The 23339-nt window shown below is 42.3% G+C and overlaps 1 protein-coding gene across 4 annotated transcripts in view; it reads left to right on the top strand.

Annotated features, from left to right (window-relative positions):
* The window catches only part of CYLD (CYLD lysine 63 deubiquitinase), a 27582-nt gene continuing 4243 nt past the window's right edge, over nucleotides 1-23339 (top strand). Inside the window, exons 1-17 of one of the 4 annotated variants that reach the window (XM_065028645.1) lie at nucleotides 1-167; nucleotides 3716-3776; nucleotides 3948-4608; nucleotides 5639-5941; nucleotides 6855-6960; nucleotides 8016-8114; nucleotides 9222-9338; nucleotides 10947-11326; nucleotides 13044-13209; nucleotides 14003-14144; nucleotides 14641-14763; nucleotides 15585-15676; nucleotides 16756-16822; nucleotides 17698-17830; nucleotides 20152-20260; nucleotides 21276-21394; nucleotides 21864-22080. In XM_065028645.1, the coding sequence (XP_064884717.1) occupies nucleotides 4102-4608; nucleotides 5639-5941; nucleotides 6855-6960; nucleotides 8016-8114; nucleotides 9222-9338; nucleotides 10947-11326; nucleotides 13044-13209; nucleotides 14003-14144; nucleotides 14641-14763; nucleotides 15585-15676; nucleotides 16756-16822; nucleotides 17698-17830; nucleotides 20152-20260; nucleotides 21276-21394; nucleotides 21864-22080 (2680 nt within the window). In that variant the 5' untranslated portion in view covers nucleotides 1-167; nucleotides 3716-3776; nucleotides 3948-4101. Of the gene's footprint in view, nucleotides 168-201; nucleotides 3777-3947; nucleotides 4609-5638; nucleotides 5942-6854; nucleotides 6961-8015; nucleotides 8115-9221; nucleotides 9339-10946; nucleotides 11327-13043; nucleotides 13210-14002; nucleotides 14145-14640; nucleotides 14764-15584; nucleotides 15677-16755; nucleotides 16823-17697; nucleotides 17831-20151; nucleotides 20261-21275; nucleotides 21395-21863; nucleotides 22081-23339 lie in introns of those variants that run through there. The other 3 variants (XM_065028643.1, XM_065028647.1, XM_065028646.1) reach the window with 3 other exon arrangements.

The following is a 23339-nucleotide window of genomic DNA, read 5'->3' on the forward strand; positions in this document are numbered from 1 at the left end:
GGGGCGGCAGGGAGCGTTGCGCCGGCCGGAGCGGAGCTGTGGTGACGGTGATGGGGGAGCGCGGAGCGGGTAGCGCCGCTGCGCCCGGCGCCGCGGGGCCGTGAGCCGCCGCCGGGGAGGCCCCAGGGGCGGGCGGGGCGCCGAGGCCCGGGGCTGGGGATGAGGAGGTGAGTGAGGGCCCGCGGGGGCCGGGCGATGCCCGGTGGGGCGAGGCGGCTGCGCGGTCTGGCCTGAGCCGCCCTCCGGCCGTTCCCGCCGGCTCCGGGCCGCGCGCTGCGGGTCAGGCGGCTCGTCAGGTGGGCTTGGGGCGGCGGTGGCTCCGGGCCGGGCCGCGGGGCCTGCGCCCGCCGTGCTTTTCCGATAGTTCAGCGCTCAGCCCTGGGCGGCCCGCTCGTCCGTGTTTCGGGGCTTTCCTTCCCCATCCCGCTCGTAACTGCCCGGAGGGGTAGCGAAAAATCTCAGATTGGGAGCGGGAGAGAAAGAATTATTCTCAAGAACTGAGTTTTGCATCGAGCCTTGTGCCTTGCACGTGCGTTATACATCGTAACTCACAGGTAGTAAACAGATACATCGGTCTTGTCATTAAACACTCTGTAACCCAGCAGTTTTAAATATAATTTGGTTCTCATTTCGAAATCTGAATGTGTGTATTTCACTCAGTCGAGAGGACTTGTGTTGACAGCGGGGTTGTCTGCAGAACAGCGGTGATGGTGTGTTGGTGTATTCTTGCCCGATCTACTAATGCCAGAGTATTCGGATTGTTGGTAATGATTTCTGTTCTTCCTGTAATGTGGAATATTTGCATCAAGTTTATAGCAGCTAATGAAATTTACTGAGGTTTTTCAGCTGCATTTCTGTTTTAGAAATCATGAGTATGAACTTATTTGTATGAGACAATATTTCAGCTGCTATTTTGAAGAAACAGTTTCTGTTTTTTCCACTCGTGTCTTGTATTGCAGTCATATAATTCTGTGTACGTTGAGCTGCAACTAAATTTACGTACTTACCCTTCCCTTGAAAATGATTTCAGACTGCCAAACAACATCAGTTTGCATCTCAGCCGTTTAAAACTTGGTGAAAGTTCCATAAGAAATGGCACAACTTGTTTTAGACTCTTTGTTTTATACTGTGGATCAGAGCTACAGATGTGTGTGTTGGTGCTGAAACCTGAGAGCTGACTCAGACATCTCTGAGAGTTCATCTCAGGCTACTGCAGGGTAGAAACAAAGGGCTCGTATTTCAGAGCAAACCGTTTTTGTGACGAGATGTCTCTGTAATGACAACAGAGACCAGTAATAACTGTGTTTTGCCTGTGGCTTTACAAAATCCTTTGAGCATGAAGATAGTTCAGGTAGTTTGTGGAGTGGAAGCTGCAGTTGAACATGTCCTGACACTGGATTGTCTGTGGTGATGATCAAGCATCCACAAAGTTGTGTTGTGCGGTGTGATGATGACTTGTTTGATTCACAAGTTAATTCATACTGAGATCTAATAGTTTGTTCTGGTCTTAGTCTGATAAGCATGTGCCGTTTGTTGCAAATATGCCTTACTGGCAGAATAATCGGTTCCATGGAAAAATGCTAAAAAACCCCAAACAACTGATTTTCAGCTTTTGTATGTACATACGTTTCTGATATATTGCCAGAACTTAGCGTCCTTTTAAGCAAGCTTTTCTGTGTTGTTAAAATGCTAATTTATCATTTTTATTATTCTAAAAGCAGGGGATTTGTTTTTTAAAGCTATATATTGTTTTTTGGCAGGAGGCAGTGGTCGATACATTTTTAAAAGAAGGCATTTTATATAGCGATAATGTACGTTTTCATAATGGGGAAAACCTTTTCGTACTGTGTTCAGTGGCTCAGTAACATCTTTGTGCATGACTAGAACTTTGGGAGACTGACCGTGCACCATATAAAGTTGTCATTATATAACCTAATTGTAGCTGTTAGCGTGTTTTCACACTGAATTCTTTACTAGTAAACATGTAAAGATATAATGTTGCAGCAATGGATGTGCACACAGGGTATACTTATTTAAAAAATACATGACAAACAATATTTTAATAAAAAATTTAAAATTACTTTTTTTAAGCTCTTGGACAGACTTCTCTGTTCATATATTGTTACCATACAGACCTATTAAAATAAAAATGACTTATTTGTAAAAGTGAAATAAGAAAGGTCATGATCCCTGTAATGTCAGAGATACTTGTTTGCAATTAATTGGGGGTTTGTTAACTTTGTGGAATGACTCACAAAAAGGAAGTTAAGTGCATCAGTCTTGAAAGCTGATGGAACAGGACAATATCTGGAAAAAGTAAGTGGGACAAAACTAGACAGAGCTTGGGTGGAACTCTGTTTTAATATCAGAGTAGACTTACAAAAACCAAAGGTCATTTAAGTGCGTTTCCTTGCCAGAGGAAGATCCTGTTGCGTTTGTCATCTCTTTCCATATAAAACATTACTATTTCAATCCCTATCAAACTTTTTCTGTTAAACATCAGCAAACATTAAAGCCCATTGGTGGGTATCAAATAAAAATGAAGAAGAATATTTATTTAATTTGCAAATAGAGTGACAGCCTACCGGAGTTTCTCTCGTAGAAGAGAACCTCACCAGGACGCTCAGCACGTCGCACACAAACGTGTGAATTCCCAGTGACCGGAAGATGTTACTTTGCATAAATTTAAAGTCCTCAGTGGTCATTCTTACTTTTCTTTGGGGGAATGAGTTTTGTTAAATACTCTTTTTGTTTAATAACAGATGACAAAAATAATTGCAGTACTACTGGATTCTCTTGCTTTCTGATAGCTCTGAAGCTGGGATCAAACCAAGGAGGAGAAATAGCAAGAGATTTTGTGACATCAAAGAAAAGATCTGGAGAAATAGGGCAGCGAGAGGAGGCACAAGGACAAACAGTATTTGCTTTTGATTTGCTTAAGTTAAATCCATAAGTAGTCATTGAGATTGTCCTTTAGCTGAATGCAAACCACCTGTGGCATCACAGATTACTACGGAAAAATGTATATGACCATATATATTCTTAACTTCTGTGCTGCCCTTTTCTGTCATCTCTAGAAGAACAAATCCTGCTACATTATTGCAAATCTTTCTTCATGTATCCAGTGTATAGACATATGTGTGTATGTATTTTACTTGTATATCCGCTACAATGTGCAATGAAGTATTTTCAGATTGTTCTTGTTTAGTTTATTGATCATGAACTGTAATTTCTAGAATGATCTTTAACTAAGGTGTTTTCTTCCAGGGTTTTTTATTAAACGAAAGTGATGTATTTCCTACGTTGTTGAAGCGGATTATCTTTTAAAATTATAAAAAGGAAAGCCTCTAGGCTTTTCTTCAGAATTGCATGTTGCGATGCTGGCGCAATTCTTTTTTCATACATTGTTTACTGGAACTGTCCATTTCTGTTATTTAAAGAAACGACTATTATAAATTACTAAAGTTTCCATTTTCTGTTGCTCTATTACATTGGCACGATTTTCTGCTTCACTAAATCAAAATGCCGTGCGGGGTGACAGATGCAGGACGCTTTGTCAGAAATAAGTAGTCGCTAAGTGCAGGAAAAGATGTGTAGCGGAAAGCTTCCATGAAATATTGTTTGTAAACTTGAGTGGGATATTTGCTCTTGATTAATATTTCTATTTCCTTTCACTTATATGTGTTTCCTGCATGTGTATCACTGTTTTCCATAGGCCCATGCTTCCAGGAACTAGAGAAGAAAAGGAAATACACAGCAATACCAAGTTGAAATGGGTATGTCCATGGTCAACAGGCTGTGTTCGCTGCCTCAGATTTTGCTGAACTATTTTTATCCTGCAGGAGGAATGGGGCTGGTCAGATTGAAATTATTTTCCATTGTTTTACTTGAAACCAGCTGTAGTTCCCCAATTTCAGTTTGCCTCTTGTTTTTCATTTTTATTCTAGGCTTTCTGCTCTGGATTTGGTTCTTTGCAAAATGAATCCTGTGTTGTTTCACAAAGGGTGGACCCTGCAGTAGAACTTGTCAAGACCAGTGCACATAAATCAACAGCTTATTTTTCTTGAGGACTTCTGTGTAGCTTTTAAAGTTTTAATCACAATGAATTCGGGCTTATGGAGTCAAGAAAAAGCAAGTTCCTCCTATTGGGAAGAGCGGATATTTTACTTGCTTCTCCAAGAATGCGGCATCGTAGACAAGCAGACTCAGAAGCTCTTGAAAGTCCCCAAAGGTAGCATTGGGCAGTTCTTTCAAGACCGTTCTTCTGTGGGCCACTCCAGAAATATTCCTTGTAAAGGCAAGAAACTGCCGATCGTATTAAAGATTCTGGAACAACCTCATGTGATCCTGTTTGTGGATGAGAAGGATGTTATAGAAATAAATGAAAAACTAGCTGAGTTGCTTTTGGCCATTACTAACTGTGAGGAAAGATACAGTCTGTTTAAAAACGAAAGCAGGTTAACTAAAGGCATCCAAATAGATATTGGCTCGCCTGTTCGAGTACAGCTGAGATCAGGAGACGATAAATTTCCTGGAGTTGTTCGCTTCAGAGGACCCTTGTTGCAAGAAAGGTCCCTATCAGGGATATACTTTGGAGTAGAGTTGCTGGTAAGTCTCTTGCTGATGAGTAGCATCGTATACATAAGATGAGCTGAAAATCTTTTATTTAAAGAGGCAGTCATAATAATATTTTTCTAGAAGGTTCATTACCCCTAAAAATTCGGTAACTTTAGTCTATTCATAAGTATTGTTTTTAATTGCCTGTGAACACACCATATCACAACAGCCTTGTATTCTACATGTTAGTGAAGCCTGATGAGGTGCGTGGGCTGGTGGAAAGACTTGTACATACTCTGACTCTTCCAGCCTAAAAAAGCTTAATTACTTACATCCTCATCATGGCAAGTGTCTTACTCTCAGGTTTCTATTGAGTACTTTGGTTTTCCCAGCATGTGGCAGGACACAGTCTTTAAATGCAGGCCTGGATTTTAGGGCTGCTGGTTTTGTAGAGCCCTAAAAGTCAAATGGCAACTAGTTAAGGTAGAGAATGTTGCCGTTGTATGCTCCTAGCGAGATATGTCTGCAGAATTAATGTTAGTCGTAAGCACTTGAAGGACTAGGTTCAGGAGAGTGCTGCTCTTGCATTAGAAGTCTATTTTTTAAACTCCTCTTTAAACTTTTCCCAAATTCTTTGTAATTCCCACTAAGAACATGAGGGAATACCAGGCCCAAGTGCTGATGAAAATCAGCTCCCTTTATTTGGCACGTAGGTGGAATTTTTGAATACTTAGCAGTATGTCTAGTGTGATGTAGTCTTGTCTTGATCTGGCAAAAATGTGATGATGGAAGCAAGTTTTGCACCTGAAGAAAATGTGCTTCTCTGAATAAAAAGGCTTCTGCCTGCAGCTACTCTCTAATCTAATGACATTTTGCTGTTTGCTTCCCCGAGGTAGACAGTGTGTGTATTTGCCACAAGTTCTGGCAACAGAATACTCCCAATATAATGATAGATCATCAGCCAGATTCTTACTGTAATTTCTCTGGATTATGTTGCTGCTGTTGTAGGAGTCTGCTTTTGCACAAAATACACTGTTTTTTTTCTGTTTTCCCCTTCTTTTCTTCTTCTTCCCACACTTAGGAAGAAGGTCGTGGTCAGGGTTTTACAGATGGACAGTACCAAGGCAAGCAGCTTTTCAGATGTGATGAGGATTGTGGGGTTTTTGTTGCTTTGGACAAACTGGAGCTGGTGGAAGATGATGACAATGAACTGGAAAGTGACTATGCAGCTCCAGTTGACGCAATGCAGGTAGAACTTCCTCCTCTGGAGATCAACTCCAGGGTTTCTCTGAAGATAGGAGAGAGTATAGAGTATGGGACAGTTATATTCTGTGATGTCTTGCCAGGAAACGAAAGTTTAGGATACGTTGTTGGCGTGGACATGGTAAGAAAATAATCTGACTTTAGTAACTTTTGCATGTGTGTTAGCGAGTAAATGACATGCAATATAGAAGAAGAAACGTTATCCACAAGCTACTTCAGCGGAGGCTGACCTAAAATGGGAAATAAACACTTGAGTTCAAAGTTGCCCCTTGGTGGTCATTGTATTTTGGCATCAGGTAAATAGGATCCTATTGGATGCAAAACGGTTCAGGAGAAATACTCTGGTTACCTTGAGGAGCCTCCACTGAGCTACTTGCAATGTTAGATGTCAGTCTTGAAGTAATAGAACTGAGTGGTTTTTTTGTTTTCTTTTTATTTTTTTTTTAAGTGAGACTGGCTTTGTTCTGCCTTTTAAAAAGTAGACTGTATGACTGTATGTCTTTTTTTTTTTGTTAGCTATTTTTTAAAGTTTTTTTTATGTAACCTTAGTTTGTTTTTTATTCTACCTTAAAAGTACTGAGTCTTAAGTACAAAAGTTGATCTTTCAAGAAAATGTGAAGCTTGTAATTAAAGATTATTTCTAGCAACTTGAATTTTTTTAAATGAACAGCTTTCAAATTTTCAGTAGTTAAAGGGTGTGCTGGTTTTGTAGGCCAGGTGCTTCCATTTTCTTGATTGCACCAGCTGTTGCTTAACAATGCACTGCACCTGTTGTAACTTGTCTATAAATCATGGATTTTAGTAGGGGAATGCTGGTTAAAATAGGAAATATTTCACAAAAGAACAGTTTAAGTTTGGGCTTGTCTTTAAAGAGTAATGTTTGACTGTGCTAAAGGTAAAGTTTGTTACAGGAAGAAGTAGATGTTGTCAAACCTTTCATATTCCTACTTTTTACTTTCCTAAATACATATGTCTATTCTGTACGATGTTAAATCTTCTCTTGGGATACATGTAACATGTCTTTCTATTTTTAGGATAATCCTATTGGAAACTGGGATGGAAGATACAATGGAATCCAGCTGTGCAGTTTTGCAAGTGTTGAAAGTACACTCCTTTTGCATATCAATGATGTTATTCCAGGTATGTTCTGCTTTCTTAACCAGAAGGCAGGCTCTGAGACCATCTCAGCCTAGGCACGGTTATGTGATTGAGGCAATACTGTGGAATTAATATCCTAAATTTGCTTGAATTACTTTGACCTTCTGTGTTATACTTCCCTTCAGTTTCCTCCTCTTCTGGTGACAGTCTCACTAGTAGAAGAGGTTTAATATTGAACAAAGTTCATGCCAATTTTGTAGTATTTACAGTACTATACAATGGTACTGTATTCATGAATATGTGAGCGTCTGTAGTGGGAATCTTTTTATTGAGTGTTGTTCAGTTTACTCCAGGAGTTTAAAGGTCTTGGGCGAGAAAGCTGTTCTTTCTGTGCTTGAAATGTATTGATAGCAGTGTCTGTGTGTTCTGTGGGTAAATACTTGAAAATTCATAGCAAGACTGCATAAAAATTCATACATGTAGTAATTCACTGTATAATGGTAACTCATCACCACTACAGTCTCCTGGTTCTGGAGAAAGAAAGAAGTTTGATGTAAAATTAGTGTTTGTGCTCTGTCTGCAGACAGGTACTAATGCGTGTGCAGCCTCCAGTTTGGCCAGCTTATCTTCACCTCGTGCTTGTTGGTTTAGTTTTAATTGAGATGCATGTTTTTGTGTGAATTCTCCTCTCTCCTGTGGAGAATTCATGGAGACTTCTCCATCTTTGGGAAAAGAGGATTTGTTGTAGATGTGTTGGTAGAAAACAACATTTACAAGTCAGTAGCTAAAAACCATAAAGTGAGAGAAGTGCACTGAAATGATGTATAACGTTGCCATATTTATTTAAGAATGTATTCCAATATCAAATGGCAGATTTCAACAATGCAAAAACCACGATTCCTTTTTTGCACCAACCTAATAATTGCTGATGTGATAGAAGCAAATCCTGTAGACATAAAATGTTGGTTAAGTGCCAAACAGTGTTTGACTCCGCTCAGTTTTAAAACCGACAATGCCAGACCTTGGTTCGGTTAGGTTTGAACTTCTCTGTGGCACAGAAAGGGAAGCTAATATTCTCTTCATATGCTATGTCTTAGAGACTGTGTCACAGGACAGGAGACCTCCCAAGCTGGCCTACACCTCGAGAGGCGGCGCTGACAAAAGCCTGTTCAATCACAGTAAGCCAAAGGCCACAGGTACGTGTGGGGAGTGATTTTTCTTTGCCTCTGTAAGATTACACATTTCTGTTGCTTGGGAAAAAGTGTTGCCTTGCATTTTCTGTCACAGCATCTATTGTCTCAGCTACATATCAAGGTAAATTTCTCTGAAGTAGAGTATGAATATGAATTTATGTAGTCATAATAAAGATGGTAGACATCTTAATACTGCTCCAAAACCCCTCACTATCATGAAAAACAGTTAGAGGTTTAGCAAAAATTCAAGAGCATATTACCTAGTTGTCTTGTATAACTAGTTCAGGTTTTTCTGAAAGTGTGGTGTATGTGGGTTTCTTGTTTATTTGTAATTTGGTTTTGGTTTTTTTGTTATTTTTTTAAAAATAATTTTGTTTGCTGTTTTCTTCCTTCTGCAAGACTAGAGACTTCCAAGTTTTTTAGCCCAGGAGCAGATCTGCTTAATAATGAATGTGTTAATTTTGCTCTGATTCAAAACCAGAATTGAAATATAAGCTTTTGACTCTGATTTTTGCCAGCTCTGAAAATCCTTCCAGGGAATAAAACCTGGAAGGGGAATATTTTTTTTTTTTTTTAAGGAAGAAATCACAACTTTTGAGTTTACTGGTGGCTATTTTGGGTTGTAGCATTGTAATGACAGAATATCTTGTAAGCTTTCATTCTGCCTGGCACTGGGTGCTGGCAGAGACTATCTGCTCTGAAGTAACTGTGCTTGTACATCAGCACAAGTTGTAGCTGTGTGGAACTGGATCTATAATTCATTTGCCTACTCTGATTTTTTTTTCTCTTTAAAAAGCAAAAATACTACCTTTACACTCTATCTCATATGATTTCTTATATCCATAATTTATAGTAATGAAAAATTTGCACTTGAGGGGTATTTTCTGCCTTCTTTTCAGGTTGGTGGTTTGAAATTTCAGCTTGGAGGACTAAGTTGCTTTGGGATAATCCACCTCCTTGTTGCAAGCTCAGAACTTTAATGGGGGAGTTTGTGGCTTTGTGGAAAGGCACTTATGTCTTCTTCAAAGTATAGTAACAAATGAACACTATGAAATAATAGCTTTTGTTAATAGAGATTACTCTTTTCCAGTAAAACATGTTGTTTTCCAGGATCTACCTCTGAACCTGGAAACAGAAACAGATCTGAAGTTTTCTACACGTTAAATGGCTCATCAGTTGACTCTCAGCCTCAAACGAAAACAAAACCCCCATGGTATATTGATGAAGGTAAAGAGAGACGATGGTTTTCCATATAGGCATACACTTGATTTGAAAAGCAAACCAAAACTACAGAGTACTGATGTTCTTCAAATAAAACAAGTATGAGTTTAAATTTCAAACAGTTGGATTGTGTTTTCTTAGTGGAAGGTGTACTGTATCATAAAAAGCATCTTGGAACCCCCATGAAAATATCCTCTGCCTTAATTGACAGACTTGTTGTTTTATTCTGCACGTAGGAGGTTACGTTCTTGGCAACGTGTGTGCAGCTCTGTGGGAACGTGAATGTCTTGCAGGCAAAATAAAAACTGAGACTTAGAAGGACAATATGAAGATATTCCTTGTAGCCAAGTATATAATTTCATTTTGCCTGTGTTTTTGTAGCTGATGTTGTAGATCTAAGGGAACTGTAATGTTCTGCCATGCCAGCTAATCAGTCTGGAAGTAAGGGGGGAAATATAATATGGCTAAGCATACCTGGGTTTTTTAGTGTTTTCTGAAGTTATTTCTGGAAAACCTCTCTCTGGGTTCTTACAAGTCTGGGTGCGCATACCCAAAGGATCAGTGTATCTGGATTTGCTTCCAGCTCTTTTTTTTTCCTCTGGTTAACTTTTCTGAAGTGTGGCCGGCTGGCTTAGAGACTGAAGGGGTAAATACTAAACTAATAATGTTAATTTACAATGGAAACCTGTAGCAGTAGTAGCACCTGAATTCCATGAATAGTGAAAGAAAAATGGGTTAAGATTGTTCTTGTTTGCCTACCAGCTGTTGTTCCAACAGCTTGGAGGTCTGTTTAAAAATCAGTTTATTATGATATTTAAAATTAACAAGGTAAATAACCTACCTAGAAAGGACTATGGAATAAAGGATTAACCGATTTTGAAAACAAATGTTTGGGGCATTAACTTCAGTTAATAAAACAGTGTTGAGAGAAGAGGTGATGAAGAGGCTTTTCTCTGTGAAAACAAATTATGTATTAGAGACCATGTAGAGATGTGAGAGATGATACAGAACACTTGTGCAGTTGTGATCCTGTATATCAGCACTGCATTAGTCATGACATCTAAATCATTTTATTTAACTTCTATTCCTTATGTTCCTTATGTTAGAACCAAAGTATATTATGATAGAGGCAGGGAGATAAATACATTTCCATTTGCAAATCATGTCTGCAAGCAGTCACTCATTCTGTATAAGCTGTGAACCAAATCCCTCAGTCACACTGACCAATGAGTTCTTCCCAGTTTTGCCCATCACAGTCGTAATCCTTGTTCACTTGTATTCAAAGATAAGTTCTTATGTGGGGTGAGAAAAAGAAAGATTTTCAGTCTGAACCTTCCTGTAGTTTCTGGCAAACATCTCCTTTCTCCGTGCTGTTGGTTTCTGCTGGTTGTGGTAGCTACAGCAGGGTCTCCTCAGCCAGTTCTGTCTCCAGTGTTGCCAAGTGACAAACATCTTCTTTATGTATTCCCAGCTATTAGTGCTTTCTACACAGCACCCTCTTAGATCAGATGTGGTTGCAGATACACTTCCTTGGTTTGATAGCAGAGTCTTTCCTTTTGTAAGATGGGAAAAAACCCCTAACATTTACTAACATCTCGTTTTTTATTTTAACAGTTGCTGAAGACCCTGCAAAATCACTTAGTGATTCATCTCCTGGATTTGGGCATTCTTCACCACCGCTGCAGCCACCTTTAACGAACTCTGTGTCTACAGAAAACAGATTTCACTCCCTCCCTTTTAGCTTGACAAAAGCGTCAAGTACTAATGGTACTATGACACATAGTCCTCTCTCTTTATCCGTTCAGTCAGTCATCGGTGACGTAAATCCTACAGCTAACCAGGAGAGCCCTTCAGCCCCAGGCCCCGTCGGGAACTGCCATGGTCTTGAAGCAGGTTCCTTGGCTGAAGTTAAAGAAAATCCTCCTTTCTATGGAGTGATCCGCTGGATTGGCCAGCCACCTGGAGTAAATGAAGTATTAGCTGGACTGGAACTGGTAAATATAAGTTGTAGCCTGTATTAATATTAGTTACATGTCACTAGTTTTGTGTCTGGTGCCTGTATACTTTGCAAAAGCAGCCTGGACGAACATGTCCACGCAGGTTGTCGTGTCATCTCCTCATAGCTAAATTCTGACTTTGTGGCTGCTGTTGGCAGGCTCTGAGATGCCTTTCTGACACTGTGGGTAATTGAATTTGTAGGGCTGGTTGCTTACTTACTTTGAAGGAATGCACTTTGCTTACATAATGGAGATTTTAATTGAAAAAGCTGACTGTAGAATGACCAGTTCATTGCATGTTGAAGCAACATTGTTGGTCAAAAAAACAGTTTCTGGCTCAGCGCTATTTGTAGTTATTTTTGCATCTCTGAGAAACTGCATATAATAAGATATAGACGTTAACACCTTGTGAATACATTTAACTTTCCATTTAGCTTTATTCAGCATGACTGTACCTAAGGGTAGCAGCAAACAATCATTGAAGCTTAAAGAACATTTTAAAAATAAGTACCAAGGTCTCATATAAAACTGTTTGTTTTATTTTCAGGGAATACTGTTTAATTTGTCTTGATATTTAAAGGTTATTCAAAATGCAGATTTGCATAAAACGCCTTGGCTGTTAAGAGTCTTTATTGAATATCAGTTTTTTGGGGTTTTGCATACCAGCAGACAGGCAGTGTCAGAGTTGCAACAGTGGTTTTGATAACTGATGGTAGTGATATTGTGGATTTGACAGCCGTGTGCTTTATGTGTTCATGTGGGCCCTTTGTAAACTCACAGTTGCTGCAAACATGAATTGATATTATGTACTGACACTTACTCAGTGGCAGCTGCTGCCAAGGCTGTGACTGGTTATCAGTTAAATTAACATGTACGCAATTAAGGAGATAGGGTTATTTACTTTGGGATCATGTTCAATAAAATTTCAGATAAAACAGTGTACAATTATGCAAAACAACAAACATCTTTAGCAAAGTAGGTGAGAATGTGGCTGGAATTTCAGCTGTTAGAACAAGTCCTGATGCTTGTGGGTTTGTTGGGTGAAGCTCAAGCTGTAGTTTGCCACGGGCTTTCTGAGGCTGCACCTTGGGGTGCCTCATGTTAAACTGGGCTCTTGGACTTGAGCGTCTTGCAATTCTGCATTAAACCCCAGGAGCTGTTAGTAAGCAGACTATATACCTTCAATCTTGTTTTCAAGGATAAAAAGGACTTGCTATTTTTCATACCTAGTTTGTGTTGTCTCTGTACACTCTGTGCTCTGCACGTTTTTCTCGTGCAAGTCACAGTCACACTGGACCTATTCACCCTACGCAACGTTTAGTGATTTTAATTGAGTTTTAAAAGGTGCTGGGTAGTGCAGGTGTGCTCTTTCTAATTACAGAAGGAATCTGGAGTGACTAATTGCTTAGTTAAATTCCTGATGTTGCCTGGCTTTAATTCGTGCTTCCCCCAAGCTGCTTCTGATGGAATTTTTGTTTTATTTTGGATGGGGTGAAAGCTTAAGCATGAAGGAAAAGAAGTGTGACTCTTAATTTCCTCAATAAATCCAGTTAAAGAACATGTCAGCTGAAGCTTTGAATACAAAAATGCAGGAACCTTGTACGCCAAGCTTCAGAGTACCTTAAGGGTGACTTATAGATAGATATTTTACCAGATGTCTTATTGCAGAATTCTAGAAATAAGAAAAATAGTGAGTTCTCACTTGAATTTTCAGGAAGATGAATGTGCGGGTTGTACGGACGGAACGTTTAAAGGAACTCGCTACTTCACTTGTGCTCCGAAGAAAGCGCTTTTTGTTAAACTCAAAAGCTGCAGGCCAGATTCCAGGTTTGCCTCGTTACAGCCCGTTTCCAACCAGATTGAACGCTGCAACTCTCTAGGTACCGAGCTTCTGCTGCTTACTTATTTATCAGCTGGGAACCCACCTGGGCTTTGGTTTCATTTATTTCTGCAATGTGTTCTTTGTATTGAACACTTGAAAATCTGTACAGGTGTAATTGAAGTGAGGTTAATGATTAGAAGATCAGTCTGTACAGAACAACAAGTATTATTTTTTATGATTTAAACAAAGAAAACGTTCATATATTTATAGACATTTCATAGAATTAAGGTGGGTTTTTTTGTTATGCTGTACATTTTTTTACTTTAGAAATTGTAAAGCAATCCTGCTGAAAATACTTGCAGCTTCAGCAATATGTGATTGCACTATCAGAAATCAAGACAGGGTTTTTTTCTATAGTATAAAATTATTTTTTCTAAATATTAACATAGAAAAGCATGTGTGTTTTATAGTGGAAGTTAGTGGTGAAAAACTCTTTATTTTTTTCATTTTCAACTTCAAATATTTTTGATTTATTGGGTCGTGTTGTATTGCCTGGGAGAACAGCAAAGGAAGAACTGTTGGATACTTGTAAGATAGTGGCATTTATAGTGAGCACTATAATTAATTCAGTGCTGCTTTCGGGAGCACTCTGACATGCATTGTCAGTGCAATGTAAGGCCTGGGTCACTCTCGGGAAGACAGTGAGTCCGGGCTATAGTAAAATGCTATTTTAGTCGAGAGGAGGAATGCTTGTGCTAAAGCAGCAACTTCACTGTAAAAGTTTAACAGGAACATCTGAAGGGGGATCAAATTTGAGGCTTTAAAGTGTCTTTTAAAAAAAACCCTTTCAGCCTTCGGAGGTTACTTAAGTGAAGTGGTAGAAGAAAACACTCCTCCGAAAATGGAAAAAGAAGGTTTAGAGACAATGATTGGAAAGAAGAAAGGTATCCAGGGGCATTACAACTCCTGTTACTTAGACTCCACCTTATTCTGGTAAGTTCATAATTTCTATAGTGTCATCCCGCGCTAGAAACGCGGCACATGTGGTGTGTGTTGTAACGTCCGTATCGCTGCACCGTGATCCAACGCCTCACGCTGCTCGCACGATTTGAACAAGTTCTGCAGCTTTTGCTGCATCATGTGAAGTGCTAATTGTACCCAACTGGTCCTGACCCTCACATATCTCCACTCTTTTTGGCTGTAAATGCTTAAGGATTAAAGAGTACACAGTGTGGGGTGGAAGGAGGGAAATATCTCTTAAAACTTATCTGCAACTGGTTTTGTACCCCGCTGCAGAAAGGATCTGCGTTAGAGCGGACTTTATCGTTTAGTACAGCTGTGTTGTCCTCTGTCCATCATTAGATCTTCTTGAGTTTGTTTAGTTCTTTAATTGTTTATGTGGCTTTGCTTGGTTTGTCTTACGTTGCTCAGGCATCTAAATGGTTGTATCTTCCAGAATCAAACCAACCTTTGCTTTTTTATTTTGTAGCCTGTTTTCTTTTAGCTCTGTTTTGGACACTGTGTTACTCAGACCTAAAGAAAAGAATGACGTAGAGTATTATAGCGAGACTCAGGAGCTGTTGCGCACAGAGATTGTGAATCCTCTCAGAATGTAAGTAAAGACGTGAATATAAACTTCATCCTAGATCCTGCTGTTTATGATTCCTCTCTGAAAAGCTTGGCTAGCTGCTGCTGCCAGTCTCTTCATTTTTTAATGACTATTTTTTCTTGTTCTTTAGCTAAATTCAGTCAGTGCTAACTGGAAATATTGTTTGGTGATAAAATGTTTTCACTAGTCTGTATTTGGAAATGCGATCAGTATAAAGCTGTTGTAAAATGCATATAGGTATGGATACAGAAGTGTAGGTGGACGCAAGTTAGGTTTGTTCACAGCATTTGTATTTGCATGTTTTTAATGCTGCTGTTCTTGACAAGAGGTGTATTTGGCTTAAAACTTCCTTTGCACTTTTTGTGAAGTTTTAGAGGAACAGACTGAATGCTCAAAGCTCCAGCTGCTTAGGTCAGCACTACAGTTCTGGGTCTTTTTCTCAAATATTGAAATTTTTGTTGTTAACAACTCCCACCGTGCATTTATTATCTGCCATTCTGAAAATGATTTGTTAAGCAGTGCAAACTAGAGTGAAACCAAATCAAATGTAATTGACTGACAAATCAGAAAATGGTTATCACGGTCAGTTAATGTTTAAAAAGAGTTCTTCAAAGTTATGCAGGAACATGGAGTTCTGCACTAAGTTCATAGTGGATTAAACTGGAAGTCAGGTTGAATGTGAGGAGTCAATACATAGATTTGAAGAAATACTGTACACAGTTTAATGAGTATATGAGAGCAGGTATTTCAGCATTCAGGAGTCTTTCTGTTTCTCTGATTTGATCACAACATAGCTAATAGCTTATTAAACCCATTTATCTTAGATATGGATATGTATGTGCTACAAAAATAATGAAACTGAGGAAAATACTTGAAAAAGTTGAGGCTGCATCAGGATTCACTTCAGAGGAAAAAGGTAATGGGGAAGTTTTCCGTTCTTTGAGGTTTGCAAGAATCGTAATAGGAAGGAGCTGAAACACCTTGCTGTGTAATTACACTAAACACACAAATATTTCTCTGCAGCAGTGATATCTCTACCAGAGATTTGAGTGACCATTGGGTTGTAAAAAGGTATTTTACGCTTCCTTGGGTCTGTAAGGAGCCCAAGGTGACCAGTTTCTGCCCTAACCCTCTGGCACTGATGGGATTTCTTTTGTTGCCTTCCTGTGCAACTCCCTGCTAGCAGCTGGGCGAGATCCGAGGCTCCTCCTCAGACACTGAGACTGTGATAAGGCTGGGATCTTTGTCCTCTCTCAGAATGTCACCTTGGGCCCTGATGAATAATCTCTCCACTGCAACATTTCACTGTCACCATGGTTATGTAGTATTTTAGGAAATAAAGTGTGTAAGTCATGTTGGAAAAAATCAATTCCCAACCTTTTGATCTTCTGCTGCATATAAAGATTAATTAGCATTGTATTATGTAGCTGTTTTGGTTTTGTTTGGGAGAACACTGCTTTCTTTGTAAATGCTGAAACCCAGTATTTATTGCAGTTAGTGGCAGGAGGAGAAATATATCAGAAAAGTCTCAGTGTTGGGGGAGAAAAGACTTCTGGGAAGCGAGTGGTGGCTGCATTCTTGATTAGAGAGCTCTGCCTCTAGTTTAGATGAACTTTGTACTATTGGGGGGGGTTTCTGGAAGCGTTACTGTCACTACTCCTCACCGCTTCTCTGCACTTCAGTGGCTTCTTGTGAAAGCTTTGATTCCTTCTGGAGAAGTTGTCCTGTGAAATACAGAGCATCTTTTTGATCTTGACTGGAAAGCTTTGTTTCCATGTCGAGCCTGTCTTTTATTAGGGCCATTTGACGCCAAAGGAATAAATAGAGGTTTGTGTCATGAGAATGTTCATAGTTTGTCATAATCTTAGTATGTTAATAAAGCTGTAAAAATGACTCTCTTTTTTCCTATTTTGAAAACTTTAATCTAAAATCAGTCTTGAATAATGTACCTGGTTTTGCATACTAACAAGACTTTTTTTTTCCCTCCCTCCTCAGATCCAGAAGAATTTTTGAATATTTTATTTCACCATATTCTAAGAGTTGAGCCACTGCTGAAAATCAGGTGAATCTTTTTTCTTTGTTGAGCTTATCTGTGTGTAGAGGCTGATGAGGAGGGAGTATCTGCCGCCTTTCAAATTGAGATAGACCGGAGGCCACCTTTGACTCCTGATCCATATTTCTAACCAGATTCTATATAATAAAGTGATATTGACTAATTGGACACAATTTCCTACCTTTCTGGTAGGTGGGTTTTGGCCCACTGGTCCCATGTTGCAAAGGCTGCAAAGGTTTATGTTTGTAATCTAGTGTTAGGTTTAACAAACAAAACCAACCAAACCAAAACACAACAACTAGTAACTTAAAGCATTTATTGAGTCTATACAGAAAAATGTTCAGAGAACAGCTTTCCATCTTAAGACCCTCACAGCTGTTACCAGCTTGCTTTAATTCCATGAAAGACAACGTGCAGAGAAACTCCTCTGGCTAATGTATTATTCTGGTGAAACAGCAGAGGTACAATACTATAATTATAACAATATTGTTATAATTAGAATAGATTTTCAGGTGAGAATGTGTGTGTAGTTTTTGGCAGTTAACAGGTGTGCTGCTGTGGCAGAAATCACAGCTGAAAGGAGTCAAGGAAAAGCCTCTTGTTCCACTTTCAACGTATGCAAAGGTATGTTTTTGAAACATACTCTGAAACTTATACTGCTTTTGTTTATTCAATAGGTTTGTTCTAAAATCAGTCAATACTTAATACTTGATTGCCTGTCATCTAAAGTATTTTGTTCTTGTTGCTGGCTTTATTTCTTTTAAAGCACTATGTATTTCCATGCAGACAGGACGCTGTGTAGACTACTTTCTGGGAGATGTTATTGTCCTTGTCATAGTAGAGCTTCAGAATCTTTTTTTTCTCTTTTTCAAATCTGTTTTTAGATCTGCAGGCCAGAAAGTACAAGACTGTTACTTCTATCAGATATTTATGGACAAAAATGAGAAAGTTGGAGTCCCAACGATTCAGCAGTTACTGGAGTGGTCGTTCATCAACAGCAACTTGAAGTTTGCAGAGGTTGGTGACAGCTCTTGACCCCCCCCCCCCCCCCCCCTTCCTTCTTCTTGCCCCCCCCCCCCCTTTCCTTCTTCTTGGCCCCCCCCCCCCCCCTTTCCTTCTTCTTGGCCCCCCCCCCCCCCTTCCCTCTTCTTGGCCACCCCCCCCCCCCCCCCCCCTTCCCTCTTCTTGGCCACCCCCCCCCCCCTTCCCTCTTCTTGGCCACCCCCCCCCCCCTTCCCTCTTCTTGGCCACCCCCCCCCCCCTTCCCTCTTCTTGCCCCCCCCCCCCTTCCCTCTTCTTGCCCCCCCCCCCCCTTCCCTCCTTCTTGCCCCCCCCCCCCCCTTCCCTCTTCTTGCCCCCCCCCCCCTTCCCTCTTCTTGCCCCCCCCCTTCCCTCTTCTTGCCCCCCCCCCCCTTCCCTCTTCTTGCCCCCCCCCCCCCCCCCCCTTCCCTCTTCTTGGCCACCCCCCCCCCCCTTCCCTCTTCTTGCCCCCCCCCCCCCCCCCCTTCCCTCTTCTTGCCCCCCCCCCCCCCCCTCCTTCCCTCTTCTTGGGCCCCCCCCCCCTTCCCTCTTCTTGCCCCCCCCCCCCCCCTTCCCTCTTCTTGCCCCCCCCCCCTTCCCTCTTCTGTTCCCCCCCCCCCCCACCTTCCCTCTTCTTGCCCCCCCCCCCGCCCTTCCTTCTTCTTGGCCCCCCCCCGCCTCCCCCCCCCCCCCCCCCCCTCCTCCTTCTTCTTGGCCCCCCCCCCCCCCCTTCCTTCTTCTTGGCCCCACCCCCCCCCCCCCTCCTTCTTCTTGGCCCCCCCCCCCTCCTTCTTCTTGGCCCCCCCCCCCCTCCTTCTTCTTGGCCCCCCCCCCCCCCTCCTTCTTCTTGGCCCCCCCCCCCCCCCTCCTTCTTCTTGCCCCCCCCCCCCCCCCCCCCTCCTTCTTCTTGCCCCCCCCCCCCCCCTTCCCTCTTCTTGGCCCCCCCCCCCCTTCCCTCTTCTTGGCCCCCCCCCCCCCCTTCCCTCTTCTTGGCCCCCCCCCCCCCCTTCCCTCTTCTTGGCCCCCCCCCCCCCTTCCCCCTTCTTGCCCCCCCCCCTTCCCCCTTCTTGCCCCCCCCCCTTCCCCCTTCTTGCCCCCCCCCCTTCCCCCTTCTTGCCCCCCCCTTCCCCCTTCTTGCCCCCCCCCCCCCCCCACTTCCCTCTTCTTGCCCCCCCCCCCCACTTCCCTCTTCTTGCCCCCCCCCCCCCCTTCCCTCTTCTTGCCCCCCCCCCCCCCCTTCCCTCTTCTTGCCCCCCCCCCGCCCTTCCTTCTTCTTGGCCCCCCCCGCCCTCCCCCCCTACCTCCCCCCCCCCCCCCCCTTTCCTTCTTCTTGGCCCCACCCCCCCCCCTTCCTTCTTCTTGGCCCCCCCCCCCCCCCTTCCTTCTTCTTGGCCCCCCCCCCCCCCTTCCTTCTTCTTGGCCCCCCCCCCCCCCCTTCCTTCTTCTTGGCCCCCCCCCCCCCCCTTCCTTCTTCTTGGCCCCCCCCCCCCCTTCCTTCTTCTTGGCCCCCCCCCCCCCCCCTTCCTTCTTCTTGGCCCCCCCCCCCCCCCCTTCCTTCTTCTTGGCCCCCGCCCCCCTCCTTCTTCTTGGCCCCCGCCCCCCTCCTTCTTCTTGGCCCCCGCCCCCCTCCTTCTTCTTGGCCCCCGCCCCCCTCCTTCTTCTTGGCCCCCGCCCCCCTCCTTCTTCTTGGCCCCCGCCCCCCTCCTTCTTCTTGGCCCCCGCCCCCCCTCCTTCTTCTTGGCCCCCGCCCCCCTCCTTTTTCTTGGCCCCCGCCCCCCTCCTTTTTCTTGGCCCCCGCCCCCCTCCTTCTTCTTGGCCCCCGCCCCCCTCCTTCTTCTTGGCCCCCGCCCCCCTCCTTCTTCTTGGCCCCCCCCCCCTCCTTCTTCTTGGCCCCCCCCCCCCTCCTTCTTCTTGGCCCCCCCCCCCCTCCTTCTTCTTGGCCCCCCCCCCCCTCCTTCTTCTTGGCCCCCCCCCCCCCCTCCTTCTTCTTGGCCCCCCCCCCCCTCCTTCTTCTTGGCCCCCCCCCCCCCTCCTTCTTCTTGGCCCCCCCCCCCCCTCCTTCTTCTTGGCCCCCCCCCCCTCCTTCTTCTTGGCCCCCCCCCCCCTCCTTCTTCTTGGCCCCCCCCCCCTCCTTCTTCTTGGCCCCCCCCCCCCTTCTTTCTTCTTGGCCCCCCCCCTTCTTTCTTCTTGGCCCCCCCCCTTCCTTCTTCTTGACCCCCCCCCTCCTTCTTCTTGTTTATAGCATTAGAAGTATGTCTGTACATTTAGATAATTTTTTGTCTCTAGCTCATGACACTATCTTCTGGCATTTTACCCAGGCACCCTCTTGCTTGATTATCCAGATGCCTCGGTTCGGAAAAGACTTCAAAATGTTCAACAAAATTTTTCCATCCTTGGAATTAAATATAACAGACTTACTTGAAGATAGTAAGTATAGACCACTGTGTTGTGTAATAAAAGAATTGTTGAGAGTGGCTAAAATAAGTATTCCTGATAGGTCTGTGTTTATGGTTTACTTGTCGTTTGTGTTTTGAAGTAAAGTATTTAACAAGGTAGTTTGAGATGCTCAGGCTGAGGAGAAAGGAAAACGTACTGGCTAGAATACTGTGATTCAGAATAACTTGCTTGATTATACGTATTTAATTCAATTCTTGAATATCTGTACAACTACACTTCTTATTTCAAGACAATGTTATTAAAATGGAGTTATTAGCAGCAAAACAATCATTAATATGACAGGTAGGAAATTTTAAAAGCAGAGTGTAGCACCAAGATGGGTTAAGAGGTATTTACAACACTGACTCCGTTTCATTAGTCTTCATCAATTTGTGCTGCATGTTTCAAAGCTTTTTGCTATTAGTTTATCAAACTAAAGAGAACCCGAGATCGGGAGGGAAACCTGCAGCGTGTGGTGATGGTGTGTTTTTCAACTATAAATCTATCACTTTTCTTGTGACCTAAATTGCTGACGTTTGCCAGCCACTGATTTTTTTTATATTGCATGACCTAAGAAAACACACCTGATTTTAATTTTGAGATAAGAATTAATAAAACTGCTAATATTGATTACAAAAATAATCTCTGAAACTGTCATGACCATCAGTTTTTGCTAGCTATCAGTGTAAGCTGGCTCTACCAATATGATGAGAGAGAACTAACTCGATATACGAGCCTGGTTTTACTTGTTCATGCAGTTGATAAAACAGTTTTTATCATTTTCTCTTTTGCAACTTAGCACTCCAACCCTTTTTCTCTTCACATTGTCAAAGGGAGGAAGTTAAACACAGTGGTACAATCTGCTTTGATTGGCAACCTGGTTTCAGCTTTTTTAGCGTTTTTCTCCGTTGGAAGTAGTAATCCTCCCTCCTTTTCATTTCCCTCATCTTAATAAAACAAAAAAGCCTTCCCAAATTGGAGAGTAATCCCTTCTTTCGCTACGCAGCCCCCAGGCAGTGCCGGATCTGTGGAGGACTCGCTATGTACGAGTGCAGAGAATGTTATGAAGATACCGATATTTCTGCTGGGAAGATCAAGCAGTTCTGCAAAACATGCAATACACAAGTAAGTTGTTCTTTGTCACTCTACACCAGGACTGAATACTGGAGAAGCAGTAAGCACAGGCAGCTTGGAATCTGTTTCTTTTCACCTGCTTTAAGTCCTCATTTTGCATACATGCTACCTTGTTTGAATTGATAAATTCGTGATGTAGAACAGCTTAATTCTGAGAGCTGTTTGGTACCTTGTGTGAAGCTGTCGTAGTCACGGCTTGTCTTCAAGTCTGAGCATAGTAGAGAATCGTTGCATTGTATCTCTCTTCCCTTCCAACCTTAGATTTGAATTTTCTGGGTAATATTGAACTGTACTGGTGGGGAAAAAACAGAAGCAGCATTTAGTCTGCTACTGTTACTGCAGCTCCTTCTCTAATGCCATTAATCTTCAGCTCAGCAGTAATGTTCTTTTTAGCTTTGTCTGCCACTGAAACAATCTGATGGGGTGGTTTTTCTTTTCTGAAATATCGCTTCAATTGTAGGTTCATCTTCATCCCAAGAGACAGAGCCATAAATTCAATCCGTTGTCACTCCCGAAGGATCTGCCGGACTGGGACTGGCGGCACGGCTGCATCCCGTACCAGAAGATGGAGTTGTTTGCTGTTCTCTGCATAGAAACGAGCCACTACGTCGCTTTTGTGAAATACGGGAGGGATGACTCCGCCTGGCTTTTCTTTGACAGCATGGCAGATCGGGATGGTACAGCTTCTATTTATTCTTAATAATAACTTTCTGATGTGTATAACTATTTTAAATTTTGAAGCCTATTTCTTAGTGTTTTGGGGAAATTAATATAATTTAACTTGATGTACTTGATGCTGGGACACTAACCCTGACCCAGCCGTACCTAATTGCATTGATTTCATAGTAGCCATTGATGTGCATAATCTGAATATCACCTAAATTGGATACCTTAATAAGTAGATGGTACAGAAGTAATCACAGAAGTTTTCTAGTGGGACTCCTTATATACCTTTTTTATTTAATACTTTGCGAGTTTGGCAGAGATAATTCATTTCATATAATCAACTGCAGAAATGTGTTCTTTCAATCTGAATTTCAGGGGATGTACACAATTATCCAATAGTATGCAAATATTTTTATTGCTTTTGCTGATATGACTTGGTGTAGGTGTCGTTAGCATAGAAGAAATAGTCACACCTTACATCGTCTATGCCATTCGGGTTATCAGTGCAAAACTGTTACCCTGTAATAATACAAAGGTTGGTGAAACAAATGTTCTCTTAGATACTGCTGCATTAATTAGTGTTTAAATAAGGACCCTCTGCTCAATTTTGGTGCCTGAGAAAACCAGGAATAACAGATGCAAGTGTCAGACTCATAGTAACAGTTCCATGAAGAATTCTCAAACCCCTGGCTCTTACAGCTGCCAAATGACACTGTTACAGTCCTGTTGAAAATCAAACTGCTACAGGATTCAAGTCTTGTAACAACCAGAGGCCTCTGGTACACAGAAATGTGTAGGGCTCAAGGCTGTAAAGAACCACTTGATTTCAGGAATGCCTGTCCCATGAATACTCACTGGATATATTTCCTGCTGATCTCAGGGGCTTTTGAATCACAAGTATTTTTCTTCAGCTGGTTTAATTATCTACAAATGGCTGCCAGTGTCATGGATGTGTCCATACTTGTGGTGTTTGAATTTGCTTATTTTTACATGGAAAGTGACAAGAAGCAAACTCTGCCTTAGTCTTGCAAGTCAGGTACAGACACCCAGGGTTTATAGTTCACCAGCTGTGGTGTTATTAACAAAGCTCACAGTGTTTGAGGTGGAGTACGTGTTCAGGTGACTCTCCTGAAGTCATACAGAATTATTAGTGTTAATGAAAGCCCAAAGGTGTAGTTCTGGTGGGCTTCTTATGTGGTGTTTGTGTGGGTGTGTGTTTGTTAGCAAACACTACAAGATACTCTGACAGCAATTGTGATTTTTCTTGAAT

The sequence above is a fragment of the Columba livia genome, chromosome 13 (assembly GCF_036013475.1).
Source record: "Columba livia isolate bColLiv1 breed racing homer chromosome 13, bColLiv1.pat.W.v2, whole genome shotgun sequence".
NCBI classification, from domain to species: domain Eukaryota; kingdom Metazoa; phylum Chordata; class Aves; order Columbiformes; family Columbidae; genus Columba; species Columba livia.